Source organism: Lytechinus pictus, chromosome 8 (genome assembly GCF_037042905.1).
Source record: "Lytechinus pictus isolate F3 Inbred chromosome 8, Lp3.0, whole genome shotgun sequence".
In the NCBI taxonomy this organism is placed as follows: domain Eukaryota; kingdom Metazoa; phylum Echinodermata; class Echinoidea; order Temnopleuroida; family Toxopneustidae; genus Lytechinus; species Lytechinus pictus.
In genome coordinates, this window is record NC_087252.1 from 38,290,170 (window position 1) to 38,318,075 (window position 27,906).

Genomic DNA, 27,906 nt, shown 5'->3' on the forward strand with positions numbered 1-27,906 from the left:
GGTTTGGGACCGTTAGACTGGTGCCAGTGTCATACGCTGGTGTAGCAATCCTAATCTCTTTGTTCGATGAAGTTCAGATACTTTTGGGAAAACCATTAGATCTATTTTATCCCTCCCTTCTTTCAATCTTGTTTCTTTTATTGTTGTTTTTCCCCCTCAAGGCCTGAATTATTAGATATAATGAGTGAGTTGTGTGTTTACATGCCCTTCTTGTGTTTCATAGATGCATGGAAATTAAGTTGTGACATTTTCACTTTCAGATATTAAAGTGTCTGCACATTTTTTCTTCTTTTTCGTCTTCCTGGATGCTTTTTTAAAAACCATTTGAGCAATGCTAAGTACAACAAAATTCAGGTTTTTTTGTTTAAACAATTTTATTTTACCAACACCTAAATGAATTAAATTGTGGTTTTCAGTGATAACAGATATGAAAGTGTCTACACATATTTTCTTTAATGTCTTACTGGATGTTTTTTTTTGTCCATTTGAGCCATGCTAAGTACAACAAAATTCAGGGGTTTAATTTTTTTTTTACCAATGTCTTTTTTTTCATAGGTATCTTTGCCGAGTTGAGGAGATGAGACAGAGTCTTAGGATCGTCCTTCAGTGTTTGAATGAGATGCCAGAAGGCGAGATTAAGGTGGATGATAATAAGATTAGTCCACCAAGCAGGGCTGAGATGAAGGTGAGAAAGGAGGGATAGGATGGTGACGATACTGGTGATGATGATTGTTGTTGTGATTATGATGCTGGTTTAGGTTGATAAGAAGGGTATTCTTAGGATCGTCCATAAGTGTTTGAATGAGATGCCAGAAGGCGAGATTAAGGTGGATGATAATAAGATTAGTCCGCCAAGCAGGGCTGAGATGAAGGTGAGAACGGGAGGATAGGATGGGGATGATACTGGTGATGATGACTGTTGTTGTGATTATGATGCTGGTTTAGGTTGATAAGAAGGGTATTCTTAGGATCATCCATAAGTGTTTGAATGAGATGCCAGAAGGCGAGATTAAGGTGGATGATAATAAGATCAGTCCACCAAGCAGAGCTGAGATGAAGGTGAGAACGGGAGGATAGGATGGGGATGATGATTGTTGTTGTGGTTAAGATGCTGGTTTATGTTGATAAGAAGGGTATTCCATCAAGAAGAGCTGACATGAAGGTGAGGTGATGGGGAGTGCGAGAACAGGATGATGTTAAAGATGGTGGTGGTGATGATAATGATGGTGGTGATGATGGTGGTGGTGATGATGATGATGATGGTGAAGATGATGTTCGTGATGATGGTGATGAGGTTGATGGTGATGAGGATTATGATGATGATGATGCTAGTGATGGTGAAGATGATGGTGATGGTGAAGGTGATGATGGTGATGATGATGATGATTATGATGATGTTGAAAGATATTGAATATTATGATGAGAATTTGATAATTGTTAGGGTTAACGTTAATAAGAAGAGTCTACCGATCTGGACAGATATAATGACGGTGATAATTATATACCTAACCTCTTGGATCATATTTTTCGTCATTCCAGGACTCTATGGAATCCCTAATCCATCATTTCAAGCATTTCACTCAAGGTTTCCAAGTTCCTCCAGGAGCAACATACACTGCCATTGAAGCACCAAAGGTGAGTTATTATCCTATAAGGGGAAGTTCACCCTGAAGAAAACTTTGTTGTTAAAACAGCAGATGAAATAATGAAAAATATTGATGAAGGTTTGAGAAAAATCAATTGACCCTAAAAGGCCCCCTCTACATTTTTCACGATAAATCCGCGCAACTTTTGAGACCAAATTTGCGATGCCCGGGTACGCTGTTACCAAACTACGCAATGTTATGTAAGTGCATGTCGGACCCAAAACAGCTCAAAAAAGGGAAATCCATGTACAAATCCAATGCAAATTGTGTATTTAGCCAAATTTCATAAATGTATCATTATTTCTACTTTTACTGATTAAACAGAGTCTGTAAATTAAAAATCAGCAGGTTGAGGCAGTATGAAAGTTGATTATGCAACAAGACACTATAATGATCTATACTTGCCAAAGTACCAATATGATTTTTCTCGTTACATTATTAATTACAGAGGACCTATTGTTTGGAATAATTTGAAATCAGAACAGAAATCTTGCCAGTCAATGTCTCTTTTTAAAAGACAATACAAATCATATCTTATTAATCAATCGTTCATTCAATAGACTATCAGTTGCCTGTTTTCGCCCTTTTTTGTATTGGTGTATGCTTTATTTATTGTTATGTTATGTTCGGGGACTAGCCTTGATAGGCCTTCGGCCTGTGCTGGTCCCCTGCATCCGATACTTGTATGTTGTGCTTTCATTTGTTGTAATTGTTATCTCTAAAATTGTATTTTGCTTTTTTATCCCTCTGCCTCTTTATAATATTTGTAAATATTGTTTTATCATGTTAAATGTATGATTTTATCTTGGATGCAAATAAAAGGCCATATCGGCCAATCGATCAATAAGAGCAAATGTTTTATTTCATGAATAAATTACCATAATTAGTTCATTAAATGAAAAATCTTATTACTTAAAAAAATTAACCATACAGCCTTGTAGATTATATCGCACACTACCACTGTGGAAATTTTTGCGGCGCTCGTGCGATCGAAGGTCGAGATCTCAGCGGGGGGGGGGGGGGGGGGCGGAATCCAATTTTTTGTTGAAAGAAGTTACGCCATGGCCATCTTATATTCTCATTTTACTTCTCTTTCCTCTCTTTGTCTTTAAACTCTCATTCTAATTTCTTTTTCCATCACATCTTTTTTCTCCTCCCTCCCCCCCTGTCTCTCTTTCCTCTCTCCGCCCTACTCTGATTCTTCCACCATATTCATTCTACTCTAATTGTTTTATTCTTATTTTTCTCATTGTCTCTCCCCCCCCCCCCCCCATCTTTCATTTGCTCATCATCATCATTTCCTTGACAGGGTGAGTTTGGTGTTTACATGGTTTCCGACGGCTCCAGCAAGCCTTACCGGTGTAAGATCCGCGCTCCCGGATTCATGCATCTCGCCGGACTTGACAAAGTGTGCAAGGGTCACATGTTGGCCGATGTTGTAGCAATCATCGGTGAGTGCTTGTAATTTTGCTTTTGATTGAGTGAGAAGTTTGTATTGCTTTATGGGAGTTGTGGCATGCGCTTGTAATCCAGGCTACATTTTAGAAGTCATGAATTGATGCGGACGTTCAAAGTTCGAGCCCGACGGGTCACTTCTTTCAGATGGTGACGTTAAAGATTGGCCTCAGACGGGCCCCGTCTTACAAAGAGTTATGATTGATCTAATCAATCTCAAGTATATGGAAATCCATCAATATAATATTTTTCTTTAGGGAATGTGCTCAATGTCCTTTGAAAACAAAGAGAACCATACCGAATTGTCAAGAAAACAGTCAACGTATGTCCATTCATCATATCTAGAAAATATTTTGAACTAACATGTATTTTATGTGTTGACGTTGCTTTATTTCCATAGTTGCAATTAATCGGATCAATCAGGGGCCGATTGCACGAAAGGGTCTTTCCAAGGACCGTCTTTCGTGTCGCCCATCTTTTATGATACGCCATGTGAAACGCATTTCAAATAAATTATCTGCAAATACATTTTATTTGTCCGTTAAAATAAACAAAATATTTGTTTATAAAATGATGTGATATCTCATGAAATTGTATAAAATTTGATTTAAAAGCAAGCTTACGAATTTTATTTGTTTATCATAAATTTCAGAAATACCCCGCTTATAGCGCATCATAAAAGATGGGCGACACGAAAGACGGTCCTTGGAAAGACCCTTTCGTGCAATCGGCCCCAGAATTCTTCGTAAGATGGGCCCCCGCCAGTTAATAAAGTTCCTGTATGAACTGATCAACCTGATTGTAAGACATATCCCCACTTCTCTCCATCCGCACTTCACTTGAAATTCTCAAGCCATGGTAATTTGAGAGAAGATACAAATTTCATGTGATCTATCAAGGTCAAAGAGAAGATACTCATAATTGTACATGTAATCTCAAATGTGTAATCAAACCGTATTTGATGATTGTAACGTCTGTCTTTAGTTTGGGTTATCTGATTTCTTATTCCTATTCATACACATGTTTACCAGAAATGATAATTTTCATTTTTAACAGACTTTTTTTTCTTGTTTGCAGGTACACTGGATGTTGTGTTTGGAGAAGTGGACAGATAGACCTACCTTCATATCTTCAGACCGTCACATACTCATCAATTCAAGAAATCTTCGAGGGGGGGGGGAGTTAGATATGATTAAAAATTCCACAAGTTTTCCTGAAGAGATTATTTAATGATATCTACTGAAAATACCCATCTTCAACTGATAGTACAAGTGGGTCTGTCTATAATTATATCACAATTACAAGCGAAAGCTGTATTTAAAGAAAGTTTTTTTTTTTTTAAGGACAGGATCCTTACATACATGATTCAATGAGGAATTATATTCTTGGGAAATGGTCTTTCCACAGGTTATCCATGTATACGGGTAGTTGGTGAAGCAGGTTGACTGTTTGTGAAATCTGTATTTAGAGCTCCTATCTGGAAGATAACAGTTTGATTAAACCCGATTGGCTTCTGAATTCTTGAATTTCCATTGGCTTTGGAACGGTAACACCAAATGGTTCATTATCAATTGGTCTAATGCCAGCCCATTCATCCAACCTCGTCTACTATCATTCGGTCTACCATCAGTTCGTCCACTGTCCACATGGTCTAATTGCCATTTTTTCCACTCATCATTTCGCCTAATCACCAATTGGTCCAGTAGCCATTTAGTCCATATACTGTATCATTTGGTCTTATTGGACTAAGTGTTAATTGGGCAAAGTTATAGACAATGAAATGGATATTAGACCAAATGTTCATGAGATGAAATGGTAATAGATGAACTGGTTATTAGACAAAGTGATGATTGGACCAAATGGTTGTTAGACAAAATGTTGGACGAAATGGCATTAGACGAAATAAAGGTAGACCATGTGATGAGTGGACCAGTTGGCAATAGACGAAATGGCAATTTACCACGCCAAATTACAGTATGCAGTTGGTTAATGATGTCGGTAGCAAAGTATTAATATTGTAAATAATGACGAGTTGTAATTCCAATTTTCGAAAAAGTTTGAGTTTATTGATTCTTATACTAGGGGGGGTTAACAATTACCTTTTCTTATGATAAAAACCACATATTTCAGGTATCAATGTTAACAAATATAGAGCATAGGGTTTGGTTCTGTGAAGGATAATTAATAATGCTTTTTAAAAAGGGAAAGATATCATTACTTCACGTATTTAAAGTTTAATGTATATTCTGTAAATAAATCAATCGGTCAAACATAGATATTGAAATCCTGTAAAAGCAACCTCTCAAAAGTGAATATTGGAAGAGCAGAGATTTAAAGGAACGAATGTTGAATTTATACATGCAATGCATTTCTTAATAGTTAGTCACAATGCTCATCCTTGTGTGTGCCATGAACTGTGTTGAATATATTTATAGTATTAAAACTTTTTGCATTTTATGACTACATAGCTTGCTCATATAGAGGTAAACAGAAGTGTTTCAGATATTGAAGACTTTCTGAATGTTACTTGGAATTTCTGATTTCCTTGACCTGTTAAGCCCTCAACCTGTCTAGGGTACATGTGTTAAACTGAAATCAAAACATGTTTAGCAGGTTAAAAGTTTACTTAAACCTTATAGCAGGCCAGTGTAAACAGTGCGCTACGAGTACCATTGTTTGAAAGAAAAAATAAAGTTAACTGAATTGATATTGTGTTTTTTTTTTTATTTCTGTAATGTCATGAAGTCATGTGATTGACAGTACGATCAAGGAGGTTTAAATGAGATGGAGTAACAGCAAACAAAATCCCTTTGAGTAAGCTTCGAAGCCGCCAGCAGAAAGTATGTCAGGCATGCACTTTGCTCAACATCTCTTGCAATTGTGTAGACAAAATTATTCCCACATGACTCCGCAGCTATAGGTCATACAGAAAAGGAAATATGCTTTTGTGATAATTACTTTTTCGCCGCATCCGGTCTGGTTATATGTGTAGTACATAATTCGGAGGCATGCGAAAATAATCTATGCAATATGTCCTGAAATATGACTCAAATTTGCTCGACTGGACATGTGCGGGCACTCATCTGGCATATACAGTAATGAACAACAATATTCCACCGACCACATTTGAAATTTTCATTCGCCGCAAACGATCGGAAGTGTTAAAATCTGGTTTCAGTAAAGGTCAAATTCTTTCTTTTTTCACTAATTAAAGGTTAATTGATATAATCTGGGCAAATATCTCGTAATAGTGCTTGGTTATTGATGTTTTGTCATGCATTCAAATTTTAGTTTGGTTATTAATATGAAAGATAGAAAATCGATACAAATGAAAATTCGTAAAATTTCACCCCTCGGATTTCTTCACTGAAACTGGCGGCTTCGAAGCTGGACATCAAAAGGATCCTAATTGCCGTTCTTTCTTTTGTGCTTCTTTAGAAATGAACAGCTGCTTGAATAAATTTGTTGATTGTTGGAACTCCAGTCATAGAATCTTCTTGGTATGATGAAGCTGATTTTGGACAGTTTGGAAATGATACATTGTCTCTTTATAGCATGTGGGCGGGGGCTAAAGCTATGTCTTTGTTTTTATGGGAAATAAAACGATACATATTTCATGACCGATAATGACCGGCTTATACAAATAGCAAGAAATGGTGAGAGAAAGAGATAAACGAAAGAAAGAAGGATGAGCAAAAAGATAAGATCACTGAGAGTAAAGTGAGAAAGGAGCACTGGGGAAAGAGAAAAAGAGGTAATCTGAGCAGAAGAAAGAAGCACAAATCCGGAGCAAGAAAGAATTAAAAATAAGGAAGACACTATGACTACCGGCCGGATTCGGGATCACTACAAAGGGTATAAGTAGCAATACTCTCGCACCAAGCACTCTGACAAAAACCTGACTATTGTTAGTGGGTGTGTTTACGACAAAGTACACCAACACAGACAAATATTTTGTTGTAACAATTTCTTTTTTACTGTAAAAATATTCTGTTTGAGACAGTAAATCACCTACAACTCGGGAACTTGTCTGTTTCCGACCCGATTGCGCTGAAAATAGGCAGACCCTGTGGCATAATCAACAAAATTATTGCTGGTATGCATAACTAATTTTTTCCAAAAAAAATGTGTGATTTCATTGATTATGCTAATTTATACACAACATCAGATTTCTGCTTTAAACCCAAACATATATAGGCAATTTTGCTGGAGTCAAACCTTTGGGATAAAAGAAATCTGTCCGATTTACAAGAAAGAGGTATGTAAAACACATTTTGCATAATTTGCATAAAAATTACCTTAAATTGGCTGAATATTCAACATGTGGCAGGTGGACGACGGAAGAACAACATTGGCAAATTTACTGTAGGTCCAATTATAAATTCTGATCTCAATACTCTTTCATAGCAATGAAAGATAAGTTACCCCTAAAAATACTGGGGCAGCGGTCTGATTCACCCCCAAAGATGTATAGCAAAAACTGACACACATCTTTCCTAAAGTACAGGAAAATTTCATTAGAATCTTAATAACAGTTTGTAAAAAATGACAGTTCCAAGGTTTTATTAACTTATACATGTAGAGCAAACCTATGATTTCATGTCTAAGTGTACATAAAGAGATTTGTGGTGAATTTGACTTAACCAGTTTTATTGATTATGCCTTGGTCAACATGCATGCCAATTTTTTTTTCACGATTGCTCAGTCGATGGCTATGTTCCGAGGGAAGGGGGGGGGCTGAATCAGCACCCCCTCAGTCTTGTTACGCATAAAAATGGCCCAGTCTTTGCATGGTTAAGCTCCATAAATTACATGACTAATTAAATGAAAGTTCTTCCTTCATCATCGTGGCCAAATGTTTAATGGAGAGGTCAGCTGATTTCTTCAATAAGCTTGCTGGTTTTTCTAGGTTGCACTGCCGCAATATTTTTCTCTACTCCAGCCTTCACCAACTCGTGTTTCTGTACATCCCTCTCCATGGTTTCTGAAAACAGAGAGAAATAAACAAAACATTGATATTTCATGACACAATAATAAATTGATTTACTTTTCTCTTTGGCCACGTCGTTCGACTAGAGTCACATACAGCAGACTGCCATTCACAATACACACAAAGTGCTTCAAGTCTATTGTTCATACACTCATACACGATAGTGATGTATGCTTCACATTGTACTGAGTACACACAAAGCTTTTTCTTTACAATAAACCAATCAAAAGCTATTCAGAGCTAAATTAGCATAGTCCATGTAAAACTGCTCTTAAAGTTTCTCCTTGAAATTAATATGGCGCAGGAGTGATTCTGTCCGTGGCGGGTGGCGAGTTAATTTTTCTTTCTCTTCATCTTACTTCTCTTTTGCCTTTTCCTCTTTCTTTTTACTACTCTCTTCTCTTGTTCCTCTCTCTATTCCTCCTCCACCTCAATCATTTCTTCCTCCTCTTCTTCCCCTACTCCTCCATCTTATTTCTTCTTCCCAATCTCACAAGAGAAATATCATGCTTTACCTCCGTTTGGTCCGATGTCAATTCGTCAAATTACCAACTCGTCTACTGTCATTTGGTCTACCATCAGTTTGTCCACATCCACATGGTCAATTGTCATTTCGTCCACTCACCATTCCATCTAATAACCAGCTGGTACAATAGCCATTTAGTCCAAACACCATTTGGTCTAATTGGGCGAAATTAATTACTAAGAGAAAATAGGTATTAGACCAACTGGTTACAAGACGAAATGCTCATAGACGAACTGGTGATTAGACGAAGTGATTATTGGACCAAACGGCTGTAAGACAAAATGTTGATGGATGGAATGGCATTAGAATAAATGAAGATAGACCATGTGATGAGTGGACGAGTTGGCAATAGACGAATCAACAGTTTTAATACCAACATCAAATTGCTATAAACTTACTATGTAGCACTTTGACTTCAGCAGCCTTCAATTTCATGACTCCTCTGTTCTCCCTGACCCAAGCTAGATAAAAGGTCACCTTCTTCTTGGCTAGGAACATCGCTGATTTGGATTTCTTGATATCAGAGCGACTTGTTTCTGGCACTAGGAATGAAAGAGGAAAATGAAACCTAGGATCACAAAACTTTCTCAATTACATGCACGAAGCTCACTCTGACAATAATTTTGTTTTTCTTTTGTACAAGAATAAAACATAGAGAAAATATTGCTGAAGGTTTGACAAATCCTTCAAGGAGTAAGAATGCTATGATTTTTTTAAATAAATGTTTTGAATTTCTCATGTCCTATGAAGCAGCTGCTCTATTTGTTACTTATTACTTATATAGATTCCATTTTATAAAAGTTCAATTCCATTGTGCATTACTTTTTGGTATTCAGTGATGCTTGGTTGTAGAAAAAATATAATGCAGGTGGTTTCTTTGGAATATTTAAAAGTCATAATTTCAGCGGGTATACAACCTTTCAACAATCATTAAAAATAGTAATAGGCATTTGTATAGCGCCATCTATAGTGCATCCAAGGAATCATTCCTGCTGGGTACCCCAGTACCTCCACCTGGTTTAGGATTCAGCACTACTACTACTATACTCATTCGTGCCCTGAGGCACATAAGACCTCCACGCTTTCTTTCCATTTTTGGCGGTCTCTAGCACAACCCCTGGCCTCATTCGAACTCTTCCATCTGTAGGTATTTCTCTCCTTCTCTACAGAACTCCTCCATTTTGTTTTCGGTCTACCCCTTTTACGTTTTCCTCCTGGTTTCCATGTTAAAGCAATGTAACAATGATAGTCATCTTGCTTTCTGAACACATGACCTACCCAATTCCAACGTCTTCTATCGAATTCCCGACTCATTTTGTCAAGTTGAGTGGGATTATTGAGCTCATAAAATTCAGCGAAATGTAGTAGATTTCTTGCTAAAGGAAAACACGACAAGGCTGGGATTTGAACCCTCAACCCTCTGATTGGAAGACAAGAGTCCAAACCACTAGACCACAACGCCCCAACTATACCCACAAGTCTAATCAACATACCTTTGTATATCAGTTTTGCTTGTTTGAGAAGCTGATGAAGGTCTGATAGTGCAGATTCTACATAGAAAGATGGAGACGATTTGCTTCTACCAAGCATGATATGAATAACATCCTGGATGAGAGAAACCAAATGCTTTCTTTCGCTCGAGACAGATTTCAGCTGTTAAAAAAAACAACAGATGATTGTAAGAATATCAGTAATAATGGAGCCAAACTTGTTTTTGAATGATAAAATTGCTTTGATTTCTGAGAAACATGTAGAATTTGACTTGTTTTATCAGCTGCGAAAACAAACAAATCATCGCAAGAACATAATGAAGCAAAACTTGTCTAGGCCAAAGCTACAAGGAATCTATAAATGGCTAACAAATTTAGTACCTAAATATCAGAAAGCTACAGACAAAATATTTTCCAAGCTTTGGATAAGGTTTTATCTCAAGAGAAAAGAAAGAGATAAATCTTGTAATCAGGCACCCAAACAAAATTAATTTTCATGTAAAATTGATAATTCATCATCATAGCTGTTTTAGGGCATAAACAGTCAAATAATCTAGTAATGATTTGGAATAGTTTTATACAGAATTAACACGGCTTAAGACAGGCTAAAAAAAAATGTAATTGAAGGAAAAATACAAACTTTGGGCGAAGTTGCGAAAATATATATGCTACAATACAAGAGATTTTGATTTTTGTTTTTTTTGGGGGGTGTAACAATCTTGATGTAAATACCATTATTATTTTCAAACCAACCAAGATAATTATCAGATACATACAATTAATTAAGGTAACAAAATCTGAAGTTGTAAAGGGCATTGATACTTCAAAGATATCATCTCCCATGCTTGCCTGAGTAATGGTCTGTATTGCACTTTCAATAGCATCCTCTGTCGATGAAAAACTGACATTAGCCGACATTCCAGGACACACTTCTAGAAAGCTCTGTAAACACAGGGATGAAAAAACAGGTGGAAATTTCTGAATGCATTTGTAAGTAAAGACAACGTTACAATTTAAGAAAACAAACAAACAAACAAAATTAAACTCATGAAGAGAAAATACATGTATGTAGGAGCAGAAAAAGAAGACAAAGAAGAAACTTGTGGAAGAAGATCAAGGGTGGGAAGGAGAAGAAGAAGAAATAAGAGGGGAAGAAGAGGGAGGAGAATAGAAAAGAAGAAAAAGGAGGAGAAAAAAAACCAAAAGAAGGAGAAGAAGAACAGAAAGAGAATAAGAAGAACAAGGAGAGACCAAAAATATCATCTCTCATTGGAAAGATAATATATTAATGAAAGAGCATGCATTTCACTGGTCTCTCCATAATTTTCAAATAACAAAATGATAAGACTGAAGAAGATTGAATACCTGGCATGCATGTAGCGGTATGTCCATATGTGATCCATTGTAAAATCTCACAACAAAAGCATAGCAATATCTGAATCACGATGGTTTAAGGATAATAGTAAAGCTATCAAATGAACATTACATTAATCAGTGATAAAATTGTCTATTGTATCTGACCCACTTCAATTAAAGTGAAACAACTTTAGACATGGAAGTAGATATCACTTTTGTTTGCAAGTACTTTTTGCTATGCAAATCACTCAATAACTTAGCCCCAAAATATTTGCCTGATTGTTTAGAAATTTATGTCCCAGGTAGAAGAACAAGATCCTTCGAAGACCCACTGATATTAACACACATCCAACTAAATGAAAACAGACCGGAGATAGAACCTTCATGTTGCATCCTCAATGGAATGGAACAAACTCCCTCTAATACATAAAAACGATCCCCAATTGTTGAATCATTTAAGAAGTCCCTAAAAACTTATTGTTCTAGGCAACTGCCTTCATTGAAGAATGTACTTGCTCAGAGGTGATAGCTTCAAATTGAGGGTACTGCTGAACTGTCATAGACATATTAAGTTGTTTTTTTTCATGAATTTAATAATAATAATATATACTGATTTATATAGCGCAGAAACTATGTGCATATATATTCTACTGCGCTGCAATTAAGAGCTGGTGAGATGCTTGAGAACAAAATTAGAAAAGGGGGTAAAGAAATGTATGGGAATTATTTGAACAGATAGGTTTTTAGTTTAAGTTTGAACGTCTCAACTGATGGACAGGATCTTATTACATACGGCAAAGCATTTAACCTCCAAACTGACAGAAATTTGTATGAAAACACTTCCCCATGGATATAATTTTTTAAAGATAAGAACAATATTCACCTCGAAATTAATCCACTGTCTACAATGAACTTGAACTGGATGGTGTGTACAAAGCTTTATGTAACCTACAGTCATGAACTAAGATTGCGTTTTTCCAAAACTTCAAAATAATATCAAAGGATACAGCACATTGATCATATTGAAGACAATGAGAGGCGATGTTGGAGTCTTGAGCAGCTCAGAAAGCCTGGGGACAGAGTCTAGCAGCATGGGAGGGTCAGAGGTGGTGACCTTTGACCCTTTCTTCTTGTGCGTTTCCTCCTCTACCTCACTGATGAGTTCCCTGTCCTGGGGACATTGTTGTGACAAAAATAAGAAGATGAAAAAACAAAGAGTTACAAAAAAAATTGTAAAAACAATAAAATATATCAGACATTAATTTTGGTAGAAATTTTCTCTTTTTTTGTAGTTGTTATGAATGCCACACAAAATATTCTCACAAAAAAGTAGCTCTCTAGGATCATTGTTTAGTGAAATAGAGCAAACCGTATGATTTCATGAATAAATTAGCATATGATTTTTTTTTGCAATTTAGAATGCAATGGCGAAGATTATGTCATTCTCTACCTTCGTGCAAATTTTTGTTGCGATCCGCGGCCGAGATCTTAAGGGGAAGGGGCCTAAAAGGCCACCCCCCCCCCCCCATTGGACTTTAAATTATGCTGCACGTCATGGTTTCAGGGAGTTATTGAATCTCTTTATTTGACCCAATGCACCCAGAATCTTGCATTATTGGAACATTGTGGTCCAGTGGATTGGTCCCTGAACTTTGCAACAGAGTGCCATGGGTTCAAATCTGAGCCATGCCATTATTTCCCTCAGAAAGAGAAATTTATACACATTATGCTGCACACATCCCAGGTGTTAAGGTAAATGGGTATTTGGCAGGAATTCACTCCTTCAAATGCTTGTGCGCTGTAAGGCTAAAAGCCAGGGTAATAGTGTCCAAGTCAGGACTTTGGAAGCACATAGAAACATTATATCATAATGTGATATACGCAATACAAGAACCGTTTAATTATTGTTATTATTATTTGTATTAAGAACAGATTACTTACATGCTTGGTCCACCAGGGGGTCCATTGTTCCAGCATAGATCCCAAAGCTCCCGCACGCACGACCTCTTCAAACTCTTGCCTCTCTTGCCTGGTCAACTTCTCCCACACTTTATCAGGCTCATTGTCTGAAGAATTGTAAATACAAAATAATATTGTCATAGACTTACTCTAATTACAAGATAAAAACGTATGACCTTCAACAGTTCAAAGGGAGGGATGGGGTACACATCACATGCACTCTGAGTATAAGTCTAAGGACTACCCAAGTCCATGATTGTTCATTTTGAGTAAATCAGTTCAGTTCAGTTTAATTCATTTATTTTCAATATGCAATATCAACAAGAATGAAAACAACATGTAAAGAGAAAAACAAAAAACTACTGAAAAGTTTATAAAAACTTGTGGGTTGTAGCTCCCAGTAAAACAAGGAGAACTAAGTTATTTTGATAGTTGTATATAGTTAGCCACACTACCAATGAAAGTAATCCAGTAGCCTTTGGAGAGAGCAAAGAGTTAAAAGCATGCATCCTGTAACACACATATTAGATATTGATATCTTATCGTTGATTTGAATACATCGTACTTCATTGCACACAGATCAATATAATCAAGCGTAAAAATCCCCACTACGATCGATCGCAAAGCTTTGTGGTACAGGGCCAAGATGAGAGGGGATGGGGAACCTTTCTTACCAAGATCTAGACCAGCTAGTCTTTTCTCCAGACTTTCAGTCCCTTCACTGTCATCTGCATCATCATCATCATCGCTGTCATTACCAATTTCTTCTGCGTCAAGCCTGGAAAGCATCTCCAGCACAGCCTTTTTGTCATCAGAGCTATCGGCAGGAATGTGATAATACAATTTTAATTTTCAACGCAGTGGCTCAAAAAGAATAATTATGCTTTCATAATAAACATCTAGTAAATTAAAAAGATTGCCTTTCTTGAAAAAGAAAGCATTGGCTGAATAAATACGAGGTCAATTATTTGACTTTCAGGAAAAACACAGTATATGTATAAGCCCTTATTGACTTTACTCATGTAATCCCGTGTCGGTCATTAAATTTGGTTTTTCCCAGCCCAACTCATAAAGCCTTTCTTCATAGGGTTTCTCAAACCATTACTCATGGAAACAGCACTTTGTATCATTTTGTTATAGGCTTTTGAATGAATTGACATTCATTCTTTAATTCATATTGATTCAAAGAAGCACTTTTAGATCCTTCTCATCATGCCAACATTCGAAAGGATAACTATCAAATTGCTACAAATTCAGGGCCCCGTCTTACAAAGAGCTACGATTGATACAATCAATAGTAACTCTATGGAAATCTATCAGTGTCATAATTTGCACAATGTCTTTTGTAAACAAAGAGAAGCACAGTAAATTTTCAAGAAAACAATTAATGCATGAATATACATCATACTTAGAAAATATTTTGAACAAACATGCATAATAGATGTTGATGTTGATGGCTTTCACAAGATCCCATAGTTGCGATTGATCGGATCAATCGCAACTCTTTTCAATCGCAACTCTTTGTAAGACGGGGCCCTTTTATTACTATCAAGTCCAACCAAAGATGGGTCATGAAGTGTCACTGTGATATGAGTACCTAGTGCTGCAACATACCTTCCTTTGGTTTCTTTCAGCGCCTGGATGAAGTTGTTTTTGTAGAACGACTCGGAGCAATTGGCATGTTTCTCGCTCTTGTAACAAGCGAGGGAGCAATAGGAAATGTTGCATCTTGGGCAGGTGTATGATGCCTGGACTTTCACGCACCTTTGTGAGACCAAAAAAATTGTGATTTTGTTTATTTTTCATTTCTTAAAACCAAATAAAATCCTCAAAAACACGTTCCAGTATTTGGCAACTAATAAAACTGAAAGCTTATGTGAATTGAATGGAATTGAATTTATTAGAATGTCACTGGCATTCGCCAATATTTTATTCAAAACAAGAAGTACAAAATAATACAAAACAAATATACAATTCAAGGAATATAAGCAGATAAACAAAAATTAAATAGTATTTCGTCAAAAAGAGAAACAACTTATGTCTACTTATAAATAGTAAATGCATCATGACATAAATAATAGAAGGGAGTGTGATAAGCATGCAGGTGATATACATACACATAATTATACATACATACACATATACACACATATTATACATGTATACATACACACATACATATACATACATACACGCATACAAATGTACACAATCAACATAGGAATCATTCGGATAGATATTTTGATATAAATTGATCTATATTCAAAAGGTAATATGTCCAGTTATCCTCAAAAATGGCATGAATTCTACCTAGTCTACATGTACAATATGAAAAATAAGCATGAATCAGAGCACACATCAAAAAATTATGATGAGGTGAAAAAAGGTTGGCAATGTTTGGCATATTTTCTCTTGTTCTTGGGGATAAATGCCTGCATTTTTTGACACTGTCAGTTTCTATTACAGCTGTCCATCATATAACTTGGCTCTGAAGTAAATTGAATTCTTTAACTTTTAATTTTTTTTTCTAAATTAAAATGAGAGATAGTTTGGTGACAATTCAGACCAACTCTACTTTCCACTAATAGAGAGCCGGCGCAAAAATATGCTCAAAATTAAAGGTTTTGAGCACTATGGTGAATATAAAAGAATGATCCCAAAATTAATGATGAAAACAAAATCATGACTGTATGGAACCGAGTATTTTCGGTTACAAAAGTGATATTTTAAAGAATTTTTAAAATGTGTATTGTATGTTGCATAGACCTACATGTACATTGTAGATTCACTACGGGCAAGGTGGGTGCAGTGAACAAGTGAGGCAGAGATAGAGTAAAGGTTTAAAGCCTCTCGAACCCTAAATCCTGCATTCAATTGCTTTGAGGGATGGTCCGGGCTGAAAATATTTATATCTAAATAAATAGAGTAAGATTCACAGAGCAAAATGCTGAAAATTTCATCAAAATCGGATAACAAGTTACAAAGTTATTGAATTTTAAAGTTTATCAATATTTTGTGAAAACAGTTATATGCACATCATCATGAACATTCATTAGGTGGGCTGATGATGTCACATCCCCACTTTCCTTTTCCTTATGTTATTACATGAAATCATAATTGTTTCTTTTTTTTCATACATGTGTATTAAAATGATGTGTCTCTTTTATGATGATATAAGTTGCGGCAATAAATAACTAATGCACTTAATCAGTTGTCAATCCTATTTTTTTAGTTCTTGGGAGGAAATGTTGAATAAACCTAATTTCATATAATAAAATACAAAAGAACAAGTGGGAATATGACATCATCAGCCCACCTAATGAATATTCATGAAGACATGCCTAGATCTGTTTCACCGGAGTACCGGTAATGCAAATCTTTAAAATTCAATTTACTTTGTTATTTGTTATCCGATTTTGATCAAATTTTCAGCATTTTTCTCTGTGAACTTTACTCTATTTATTTAGATATGAATATATCCAGCCTGGACCATCCCTTTAAGGTCTCATGGTGCAAGCATCAGGTCAAAGCTCTAACATTATGCTGTACTGACATACCAGCATAAGAATACACAAGGGCGACGGGCGATTTTGCCCCAACGACTGCCCAAAACGCCCCTAAAATTTCCAAAAAATGCATGCTTTGAGGCGAACATTCTTTCTAGAGTCACCCAAAGATCTGTTCCAAACAATATTCAAGATTATTTAGAAAATCAATATTATAAAGTGTGACAGAAGAATATTTGCATTTACTGCACAATTACTTTGTACCCCTAAAAAGGAGCCCTTCAAACAAAAGAATTAGCCCCCAAATCCTGCTCCGCCAACTGAAATTCAGTTTTTAATTTATATTATAGTAATTATTTATAACTAAAATGTAAAATTTATGTGAATAATTATTTGTTAAATAATAAGTTGTCTATAAATTGTTCAACAAACGGTGCCACATACTCATAGCACATGTCATAGTAGATACATCATCACAAAGTGAGTCAAGAGTCAAACCCATTGCATCACGCAACATGGGAAGACTTTAGAGTTGCAAGAAGGTGATCAGTCTGGTAAGAAACCTCTCACTTTTCCTCTTTTTAATTTCAAAATATGCATAAGGTGTATAAACGTAAAAAAAAAGGATTAGATCTTTGTTTTTCAAAAAATGAATGTGGAATATGGGGAGTTTTTAGGGAAATCTATCATTGTTTACCACGTTCGACATGCTGGTCGACCGATACCGAGGCTAGGAAATGAATATTCATGACGTAGAGATCAGGGAATTCCAATACCGAGGCTAGGGTGCATGTGCGGAGTGCGAAAAAAGGGAAATTTTCCCCTATCTCTACATCATGAATATTCATTTTCTAGCCTCGGTATCGGTCGACCATTTTGTTTGCAATTTTGAAAGCGAGAGAATGAACGCGGCGTAACTTTCCCCTATTTTGAGGGTCCGGTATCTGCCTCGATGTCAGGATTCTGCCTCAAGATTGACCTTCATCCATACAATTGAGGTGGGTGCATAATTTTTTTTTTTTTTTTTTTTTTTTTTTTGGGGGGGGGGCATTTTTGCTACCCCTAACATGGTGGGAACCCGTGTCTGCCAACCATAGTATGGGCAACTAGGCCTCGGGGACACAGATATCGATTTAGGATACCCCATTGCAGCAGTCATTCCTATGCTTCTTCCCAAGAACCTGCAAGGACTGGAACAACCTCCGACAGGATCCATTCATTTACCCCTCTGTTGATGCCTTCAAAGCCTTCTTGAGTGGGATGCAGAAGTAAACATCACAAACAAGAATGATTTTACTTACACAGGTATATATTCGCAACTGCACTACAACAACTTAATTTATTATGAAATAAATTAAATGTACCGGTACCGGTATGTGAAAAGTTCCACACATGTATACAACAACAACAACAACATCCACACATGCACACACGACCATGACGACTAGTGCGTTTATCTTTATCCCCTTGAAGCAGCACTTACTCTGGAAGAAAAGGAAGACTACGGAGTACCGCCGGTTCCGTGGTCTGGGCTCCACTCCCTCCATCCAGCCCGCTTTGCGAGCAGGAGCTCCGGCCTGATCCCGCGCCGGCTGGTTACTTTACTCACTGACAGTGACACTAGTCACTACCACTCTAGGCGACACCCCAATACTTACCCGTGCTAATAAACTGGGACTCCACTCACGCGCGTTTGGGCCTCCCTAGCTTAGAACTAAGCACTAATATCACCTTAAAAACTAAATCTACAAGGTATGTATAATCTATTTACAACTTTAATAATGTTTAATCGGTACTCACCGGTTCTTTTGTTGCATTTTCAGACCATTTCTCACAATTCTTCGTAAATATTTGCGGCAAATTTTGTCGCCATAGACAGCTTAGCATCCATCTTTATTGATAAATGGAGCGCCCTTTACGATAGTTGTTAATGCCGCGGAGAAATCGTTAGGCATTTTGGCCTGTGTTCAAGGCGTTCTTTCTGTTTTATTTTTTATATTGAAGATTGTGCATTTGTTGAATAGCGCCGTCTACGTCAGGTATGAGATCGAGTGTATAAATACACTCTTCCAAAATAATTATGATTCCGACCTGGCGCTGTTTAACTTCAATCTCTTTCACCTAAATTAGCGATGAATGCTAGCATTATAAAATATATATTATTAACGTCTGACGAAAAGAATAACCAACCGATCAGCTGACGAGAACGCGAATCACGTGATCTTCATATCAGCTTCGATCGCGAGTCAGAAGAGAAGAGCAGCTGCCCAGAAAATCAGGAAAAAGCTGTGAAAATGTAAGTTCCCCTTCATTTCTTTCATTTGTTGTTGTTGCTAACGATGCATTTACACTATAAAATTATAATTTAAATAAGAGAAAGGAATATAGCTTGTACTTGTGATATAATATATAAATATCCTGTTCTCAGAGATTTCTAACCAAAAATACTACTGATGTCGCCTATGAGGTCCATACATGTAATGTTGGACCTCATTGGTACTAGGAGTGGTCACTACTATCTCACCGAGAATAGCGAATTTCAATTTAAAAAAAGAATTGATAAATAGACTCTAGGTGGATTTAAAGGGTAGAATTCCTGTGAATTTAGAGGAGTACTGTCTACTGAGCATGTTACTAAGCTAGTGAAATTGAAAATTTCAAGAGTCATTATGGACTCTCAACTGAAATTCCATTCCCAAGTAGCCAACGCAGTCTTCTTGAAAGCTAATCGTGTGCTTGCTATGATTCGACGCACTTTCTTGCATAGAGACAAAGAAAACATCAAAAGGTTGTACAAGTCACTCGTGAGACCAATTCTTGAATATGCGAATGGAATATGGTACCCAAGATATGCTTCTGACTTGAAGGCTATTGAGAAAGTCCAGCGACGAGCGACCAAGCTAGTACCAGCCCTGAAAGAAATGGACTATGGCAGAAGACTGCGTGAAATGAAATTACCCTCCATCAAGTACAGACTGCGCAGAGGAGACATGATACAAACCTATAAAATAATTTATGGCATTGATGATGTGAATAGAGACCTATTCTTCACATCAGCCACCACTCAAGCAACGCGTGGCCACCCTTACAAGCTATTTTTAAAAAGGAGTAGACTGGCAGTGAGACAAAACACCTTCAGTGTTAGAGTGGTTAATGACTGGAACTCCTTGCCTACTGAGGTAGTCACAGCATCAACAATCAATGGCTTCAAGACAAAGTTAGACAAGTTCTGGTCTGCGTGGCATTATGTTCACGCATGGGAATAGTGCCTATTTCATTCCAATACATTAATTGGCACAGCACATTGCACAAATAGCACAGACTCAGTTTTCGAACTTAACCAAGCTAGAAAGACAACAAGCTAGGAAGACAACAAGATAGGAAGACAACAAGATAGACCTGGAAACTTGACTGCAGGAACAACTGTATTTTTCCAGTAGATGCGGTATAAAGGTATAAAGGTATAAAAAATTGACAGTCCTTTATTGAGCTTACATAGATTTCCACACATGGGACTGAAGCTTCTCAACGACAACGTTGTTCAATAAGCTCAACTAAGCATGTCAACATTTTCAGAGTTTATTCCTAGACTATTGAGAATTAAATGACACATTTTGACAAGTTATGAAGAGACTTACATGTTACACACTCTAGTCTGCGCCAAAGTTGTTTCATTTTCTTGAATATCATCACGCAAACGCAGATCTCCAGATTCATCTTTGTTCATGGGCGCTGCCATCTTGTAATAGCGCCGCCGCGCCACCTAGTGACCACAAGGGCAATCAGAATGATTTTTATGATAAAAGTTTTTTTCAATTAAAAAAATCCCTGTGCATGCCAGATGCATAAGAGATTGAGAGTGACAATGACGACGATGGTGATGGTACTGATGATGATGGTGATATGATGACAGGTTCAGCCCCCCACCTTTTTCCAAAAACCGTGTACAAAAATGTAAAAATGACCATATGATTTAACCCAGAGAGCTCCAGCCCGCGTACTGGAGCTCTCTGGGTTACATATGATTGTAATTTTTTGCATGGACAACTCCCCCCGCTCAGTCATATTCCCCCCCCCCCCCCACTTTGAAAACCGTTCCGCAGCCCCTGGATGATGATGATGATGATAAAGATGATACTGATGATGATGATGATGATGATGATGATGATGATGATGATGATGATGATGACGATGATGATGATGATAACGACGATATGATGATGGTGATGATGATGATGATAATGATGGTGATAATGAAAGAAAGATCAAGATGGTGATGATGGTGAATGTGTTTGTAACGATGTAATGATAATGATGATTGGTTTTCCTTTAGAAACTATACATATATAGAATTCAAATTTAGCAAATTACTACGGATATCCAATTTTAGCGTTATTTACAAGATATTCCCAGGGGTCCTTCAATAACGTTTATGCATTCATATAAAAATAAAATTACAAATCGAATAGGGGCCTACATTACAACCCTTGACACATCAATGAGAAATATATACATAGACAATCACATCCCTCCATCTCTAATTAATGCAACAACAGGAAAACCAAGATAGATTATTCATTATTGAATTTACATGGATCGTTGAAACTTGACAACAATAAATGAATTGGTAATTGTTTCTAAAGTGTACAGCCCATATATACACAAACAATTTGTTTTGAATTTGGTCTTGAGAGACTAAGGTGGTATAGCTAGCCCTTAACTTATATCACGATGACATCACACATGCGGCAAATTTGAAGTCTTAAAAAAACGTTTTTAAAACGTCTAAAACCTACCACATTGTGACGTCCATAAGACTTTTTCACAAAAAGTCCAAAACACCAACTTGGAACGTTTTTAAAACGTTCATTTGATAGCTGGGTTCCTGCATGCAGAGCGTGAGTGATGAGTATGGTTTATGAGAAAATTGAGTTTTCATCTCGGAGCAAAATTAGTCAAAACGTTAACCCCCTCAACCCCCTCCCATTTACTTCAGTAGAGCAGTCACCATATGGTCACTGAAGTGAACGGGAGGGGGAGAACTGAGTCTCAATCCATGTTTGGCTATGAGGACAGTAGCTTCCTTTTGATTATAGAGCCCAAATTTCTTACCTGTTTATTTTATTTCATAAATCTATTTTTTTTATTATTATTTGTTCATTATTTGTTTATGCATTTATTTATTTGTAATTATAATAGCTATTATTATTGTTATTATTACTATTATCATTACTATTATTACAATGTATTATTATTTGAATTATTTTTTATTCTCATTTTATTCTTTATTTATTTCGTCATTTATTTTAATTTCATCATTATTATGTTTATTGTTATCATTATTATCATTATTATTATCATTATCATCATCATAATAAATAATAATTTATTTTTTTAAAGGATTTTTCTAGCGCAATTATCCACCTTGCTATGTGCTCAAGGTGATCCTATATTAGCTAAGCTAATTAGCTAAGCTATATAGTCTACCGATTCTGGTGCACATAGCTTTTTGAGGAATAACTTCCTGCCGGTACCCATTTACCTCACCTGGGTTGAGTACAGCACAGTGTGGATAAATTTCTTGCTGGAGGAAAACACGCCATGGCTAGGATTCGAACCCATGACCTTCTGTTTAAAAGGCGAGAGTCATAACCACTAGACCACGACGCGCCCACATCATCAACATCATCATCATCATTATTATTATTGTGGGGGTGGGTTAAGTACCTCCACGTAGCTGTACGTGTACGCCAATTCCTTTGAAATCTCTAACGAGGATACGTGCAAGCGTCTGATTCGAATCCGATGCCTTCATTGGCATAAACCTAGTAACGTTTAAGTCTCATCGATTTATATAGTTTTTCATCTTTATGACTCAGAAAGATATGGGGATATATAATCTTCGACGCCGCAGCACAACCTTCATGTTTACAGAAGGCCTTTAAAGGGCCTCCACGTTGTTAACGCATGGCTACGACACATAGCAAGTGAATTAGAACAAGCCTATCAGCAAAAGTTATTTTCTTTTTATCTGAACGATAAAAGATTCAGTCTGCAAAAATTAAAATCCCTGGATGAGATGGCCGTTTCATCATTAATAACTAAGAGGCTATTTCCTCGAGAGGCCCTATATGCTTTCATAAACTTCCGTCAGTCATTCAGGCAATAGCTATTACCACGTCAAGGTTGAAATACAGAGGCGTTATCGCGAGAAATAACACGAACTCCAAGGGTTTATACATCATGTACTTTCCAGCCTTGATAATTTTGAAAATCGGTTTTCTCCCTAGTATATTGGATAGTAAGTGACGTCATTCTTTTCAATTGAATAACAGAAGCAGTGCTTCCACTTTTCAATACGGAACTCCCTGGAATTTACTCTGAAAGTTCTTGGAATTTTACGAAATATCCTGGAATTTTCCAAATGTTCTCTAGTCTTCCACAAGATATATTTCTCTTCTATACCACTGGCGTAATTCCGTGTTGATGGGTAGGGGGATGACTGAAATATTTTGGCTTTTTTTGCAGTCATGTTTTCAGATATGCAAGGAATTGTCATTGATATGTCCACAGTGGTGTACCGTGGGTCACGGCATTGGGGAGGGGGCACCAGCAAAATGTTTGAATCACTGAGTGAGCGCGCTCAGTTGCCAGTTATACTGACCTAATAGAGACATTTTCTGGACAATGTCATTAACGGATATGCATCTCACTGATCAAATAATGCGAGCGCGAAGCGCGAGCTGAATTTTTTTTATATTCACACCTAAAAAGAGACATTATAATCAAATTTGTGTAATCATGATAGGTACCTGTCTCGCTAAACAATACGAGCGCGAAGCGCGAGCTGAAGTTTTCGTATATTTTGACCCCAAACAGCGAGATTTTGAGAAATATATTTTAGGAATCCATTAAGAGTATGCATATCTCACCATAGTCATCTAATGTGAGTGCCAAGCGCTTGCTGGTTTATAAGAATTACATCTGAACACATGAAACACTTTTTGTAGTCATTGCAATCATGATTATCATACACACTCACTAATCAAATATTGCGAGCGCGAAGTGCGAGCTGAAAATTTAGATAATTCAGACCTGAAGAGGGGCAACCTAAGGTTTCTTTGTAGGAATTAACTAGGACCATACGTTATTCAATATCCCAATGATGCGAGCGCGAAGCGCGAGCTGAACATTTTTGATATTCAGATCAGAAGAAGGGAAATTTTAAGGACTGATTTGAGGAATTCATGAAGAGCAGATATATCTCACCAATCCACTAATGCGAACGTAATCACGGACAGGAAATGTGTCATATATAAGAAGACCTTAACATGGGGCTCATCACTTTTTGAGTCATGAAAAAGAAGCATATGTCACTACATAAAACAATGATAACTCAAGTGCTAGGAAATATATTTGGTTTATATTGACTTGAAAACGGGATGTTTCAGTACAACAGGATTATATATCTCGTTAACAGACAATACGAGCACCAGGAACAATGAAGACGTAGGCCCTGGGCAAATTATGTTTCATGAAGTCATGATAAAAATGTTTCTTATGTAATGTAACCTAACATAATTATAATATAACATTATAATGAATAATATTTTCGTCTTTCCCACTATACGCTTCTCTTCCTTTCTCCCTCTTTTCTCCTTTTCCCCGTTTTTTTTTTTGGTCAGCCGATTGGGAGGGCACCTGCCCCCCATGCCTCCCCCCCCGTAGTTACGCCACTGTATGTCCATATGGCAAATACCCCTCCAATATTATTTTTTTTTTTACCCCATGATGGTTTAATGGTTTTATTAGAGATTACATTAAAAAAGAATTGACATTCCATCTTAATCCCTTCCCAAAGACCCCAACATTGATGGATTGGAAGAAACGGGAGTTTCTCTTCAATGTTATGATAAGGACATAGGTATTTCGTTTGGAAATGGTGAACTGGCTCTTTATTTGCATTTTATAATTCAATAATATTGTTTTATTTGTTAAGCGGTATTTCAGGAAGAATTTTCACCAATAAAACAATTATCTCTTGTGATGTTTTTTTTTCGTTTCTTTCGTAAAAAGTGGGGGATGTCTGTACAGGCCACCCCCCCCTCCTCGAAAAGTGGGGGGGGGGGATATATCCCCCCACCCCCCCGGGATTTACGCCAGTGTTCTATACACACACAAAAAACATGAAATATGTGGGGCTCAGTGCAGTAATTGAGCAAATAATTGCGAGTGAGTGAAGCGAGCGAGCGAGCAAAATTTTTGACATTTTAATTAAAAAGATCTAATTTTGTGATAGATTTTGACATAATATTCTGAAAATAATATCACTCCCGAAAATGATAACTACCTGGAAAACTTCCTGGATTTTTTTACTTCCTGATGGAATGATCCAGGAAAATAACAAAACTTCCTGGAATTTCCTGGATTCAACTGAACAGAAGTCGCGGTACACGACGATCTTTCTGTCATGATCCCATTTTTCTACCTTTTTTTTTTCTTTTTTTTCTCTGTTAATTCACGCAATTTGAAGAATCATGGGATGGATACGGTTGCCCCTTGCTATCAATTAGCGTCTCCCTTGAATTTAATTCCCATTTATTTAAAAACAAATGAAATTTGAGAGTGACTGTATGAACCGATAACGCATTGCAAACACTCCGGTGTTGATTTAACACCATGCAGCCCGGAATCTATATATATGTCCACACCAGAGAAGTATTGAAACAACACCAGTTTGGAATCAAACCGATGCTGTTTTAATACTAATTGGTGTTGTATAAAACGCCTATCTGATGTTAGACCAAAACAAAACTGCAGGGTGTTGTTTAACACTTCTCTGGTGTGGACATATATAGATTCCGGGCTGGTGTTAAATCAACACCAGACTTTTTGCAGTGCTGTAAAATAGTTTTTATTTTGAATGCAGGTATAGAATAATAGGTTGTCTCTTCATCGCATTCAAAGTTCCGTAAAAACCATAAACAAACCAATAACTAGGGAACTACATGTATTCGAAAGTAAATTAGGTCGGTGACAAAGGATTAATCTTCCTATAAATTCGACGGAAATTAGATATTTATTTTTCTATTGTTGAAACCATGTCAATACTAATTTCCAGAGTCATGCAAAAGTTAGAATAATGGAAGCAAAAACACACACAATAAATACGACTTATATTGAACCTGACTGGTGTTTCATAAAGGGTGTTTCATAAAGGTATTTTTTTTTGGGGGGGGGGTTATTTGTTCATTTTGTTGTGTGGCAGCTTGGAAGTGCAATATTTTCCTTTAAGGTTTCTTAAAATCAACTGTTTTCTGTTGCCACGTTCATATCACCCATCTTGTTTTATAGATGTGTATAACAGCAGTCAATTGACAACAGCCGGTGAACAGAAATTATGATAAGTACTCCTCAGGCATTTCATTGGAATGGTTATGTATATTGTCAAGTTTCCTATGAAAATTTGTTTCATGTCATTACATATTCCAATGTTCATGAAAATTGAATAGACATAAACAAAAACATGGACCTAACAATCGACTTTCGACAGCTCTCATATTAAATGATGTATCACATTCACGTGTGGTGACAGCTCTCATATTAAATGATGTACCCCATGTTTATGTTTTCGATGTTGACTTATCATAAACCCTGCATTCAGATGCATATTGATAAAAATGCGTTTAATCGACAGAGATTATTGCACTGTTCGTCTGGATTTCTTTCCCCTTTCCTTTCGAGGCCTTCATCAGTGTCAATGTATAAGCTTAAGATGGAGGCCTCCCACGTGTCAAAATGTATTATAATAATAATCCGTTTTTATAGCGCTTTATATATACATCGGAACGACGTGTCTAAGCGCTTTACAGATATATTATTACCCCGGTCATCGGATTCAATCAGTCATTCCCGCACACAATGTGTGCACATCCTCCACTCCCTGGGGAGTATTCCAGTCAGTCGCTGGTGAGGCGCACACAGTACTGGACAAGCTACTATTATGTCGATATATGTATCATGTATATATATGTGTGTATATATATATAAATATATATATAAATGTGTCACATTATACATGTACAACGGCTTTGGCAACTCTTTTATTTAAATATATTGTGAAAGAAATGGATGAAGAGAACAATGGTAGGCGTAGCTTAAATCAATGTTCCCCAGAGCTATATGCCCTTTGGAAAAATTGGTGATGCCGAAAAAAATGTCTCTGCCGGGAATCGAACCCGGGCCCCCAGCTTCGAACGCCGGTGACTTAACCTCTAGACCACAGAGACGGGTTAGTGCCTAGGGCGACCCCGATCCGATTCACCGTCAGATAGACAGATTTTCGACAATATACCATTCATAATTTCCTTTGTCGGGTGTAGGTGGGTTTTGAACAATGACAAACCGCCATGCCTCAGCTGGATCAAAGCTATTGCTTTAATACAGTACACGTATGGGAGAAAGTATACAAATGTGTAACATTATACATATACAACAGCTTTGGGAACTCTTTATTTTAATATTTGTGAAAGATATGGATGAAGAGAACAATGGTTCTCTTCATTGTTCCCTTCATCCATTTCTTTCACAATATATATATATATATATATATACATGTATATATATATATATGTATATTCTGCTATTTGTTTTAGTAATAACAATAATAATAATAATAAATATCAGGTATAATTATATTTCAATTAGAATGTAAGAATGTATGTGTGCATATGTTATTCACCATGTCATTTGCTTATTGTTTTGTTATGCTGAGACAATGATTACACTTTTGAATATACTTTGTCAAATCAATATTTGATTTCGTATAAGTTGATAATAAAAATGATTTAGAATCTGATTCAGTACCATCGAAAGACAACCAGTCAAGCGTGAAGTTATGGGTATAAACGCCATAGGGAGCAATAGTGATTTGTTTAGTCCTTCAAAAAATTGAGGAAATAGTACTTTATAGGATAGG

At 36.7% G+C, this 27,906-nt stretch overlaps 2 protein-coding genes and 1 non-coding gene across 3 annotated transcripts in view; 1 reads left to right on the forward strand and 2 right to left on the reverse strand.

The window, feature by feature from the left end:
• Positions 1-5,808, forward strand: part of LOC135155187 (NADH dehydrogenase [ubiquinone] iron-sulfur protein 2, mitochondrial-like) — a 22,765-nt gene extending 16,957 nt beyond the window's left edge. Inside the window, exons 9-12 of the mRNA XM_064104048.1 lie at positions 556-685; positions 1,540-1,635; positions 2,956-3,097; positions 4,179-5,808. Of these exons, the coding sequence (XP_063960118.1) occupies positions 556-685; positions 1,540-1,635; positions 2,956-3,097; positions 4,179-4,216 (406 nt within the window). The 3' untranslated portion in view covers positions 4,217-5,808. The remainder of the gene's footprint in view (positions 1-555; positions 686-1,539; positions 1,636-2,955; positions 3,098-4,178) is intronic.
• On the reverse strand, positions 5,184-20,931 carry LOC135155188 (zinc finger HIT domain-containing protein 2-like). Its single transcript, XM_064104049.1, has 10 exons — positions 20,567-20,931; positions 15,037-15,186; positions 14,097-14,239; positions 13,405-13,529; positions 12,471-12,634; positions 11,473-11,542; positions 10,957-11,049; positions 10,111-10,270; positions 9,016-9,159; positions 5,184-8,085 (listed from the first exon to the last, which is right to left on the reverse strand). Exons 1-10 carry the CDS (start codon positions 20,665-20,667, stop codon positions 7,973-7,975), a joined length of 1,263 nt encoding a protein of 420 aa, XP_063960119.1. The 5' UTR covers positions 20,668-20,931; the 3' UTR covers positions 5,184-7,972.
• Positions 20,932-27,145: 6,214 nt separating this feature from the next.
• On the reverse strand, positions 27,146-27,217 carry TRNAR-UCG (transfer RNA arginine (anticodon UCG)). Its single transcript has one exon. It is a non-coding gene; the product is annotated as a tRNA-Arg (tRNA).
• Positions 27,218-27,906: the final 689 nt, after the last annotated feature.

Excerpts from the sequence above, each read along its gene's own strand:
- LOC135155188 (XM_064104049.1), bottom strand. The coding sequence starts at position 20,667 with ATGGCAGCGCCCATGAACAAAGATGAATCTGGAGATCTGCGTTTGCGT. Across the intron at positions 14,240-15,036 it reads CTGAAAGAAACCAAAGGAAG|CTCTGATGACAAAAAGGCTG; the intron begins GTATGTTGCAGC and ends TCCTGCCGATAG. Across the intron at positions 11,543-12,470 it reads TTCAATATGATCAATGTGCT|ATATTGCTATGCTTTTGTTG; the intron begins GTATCCTTTGAT and ends ATCGTGATTCAG.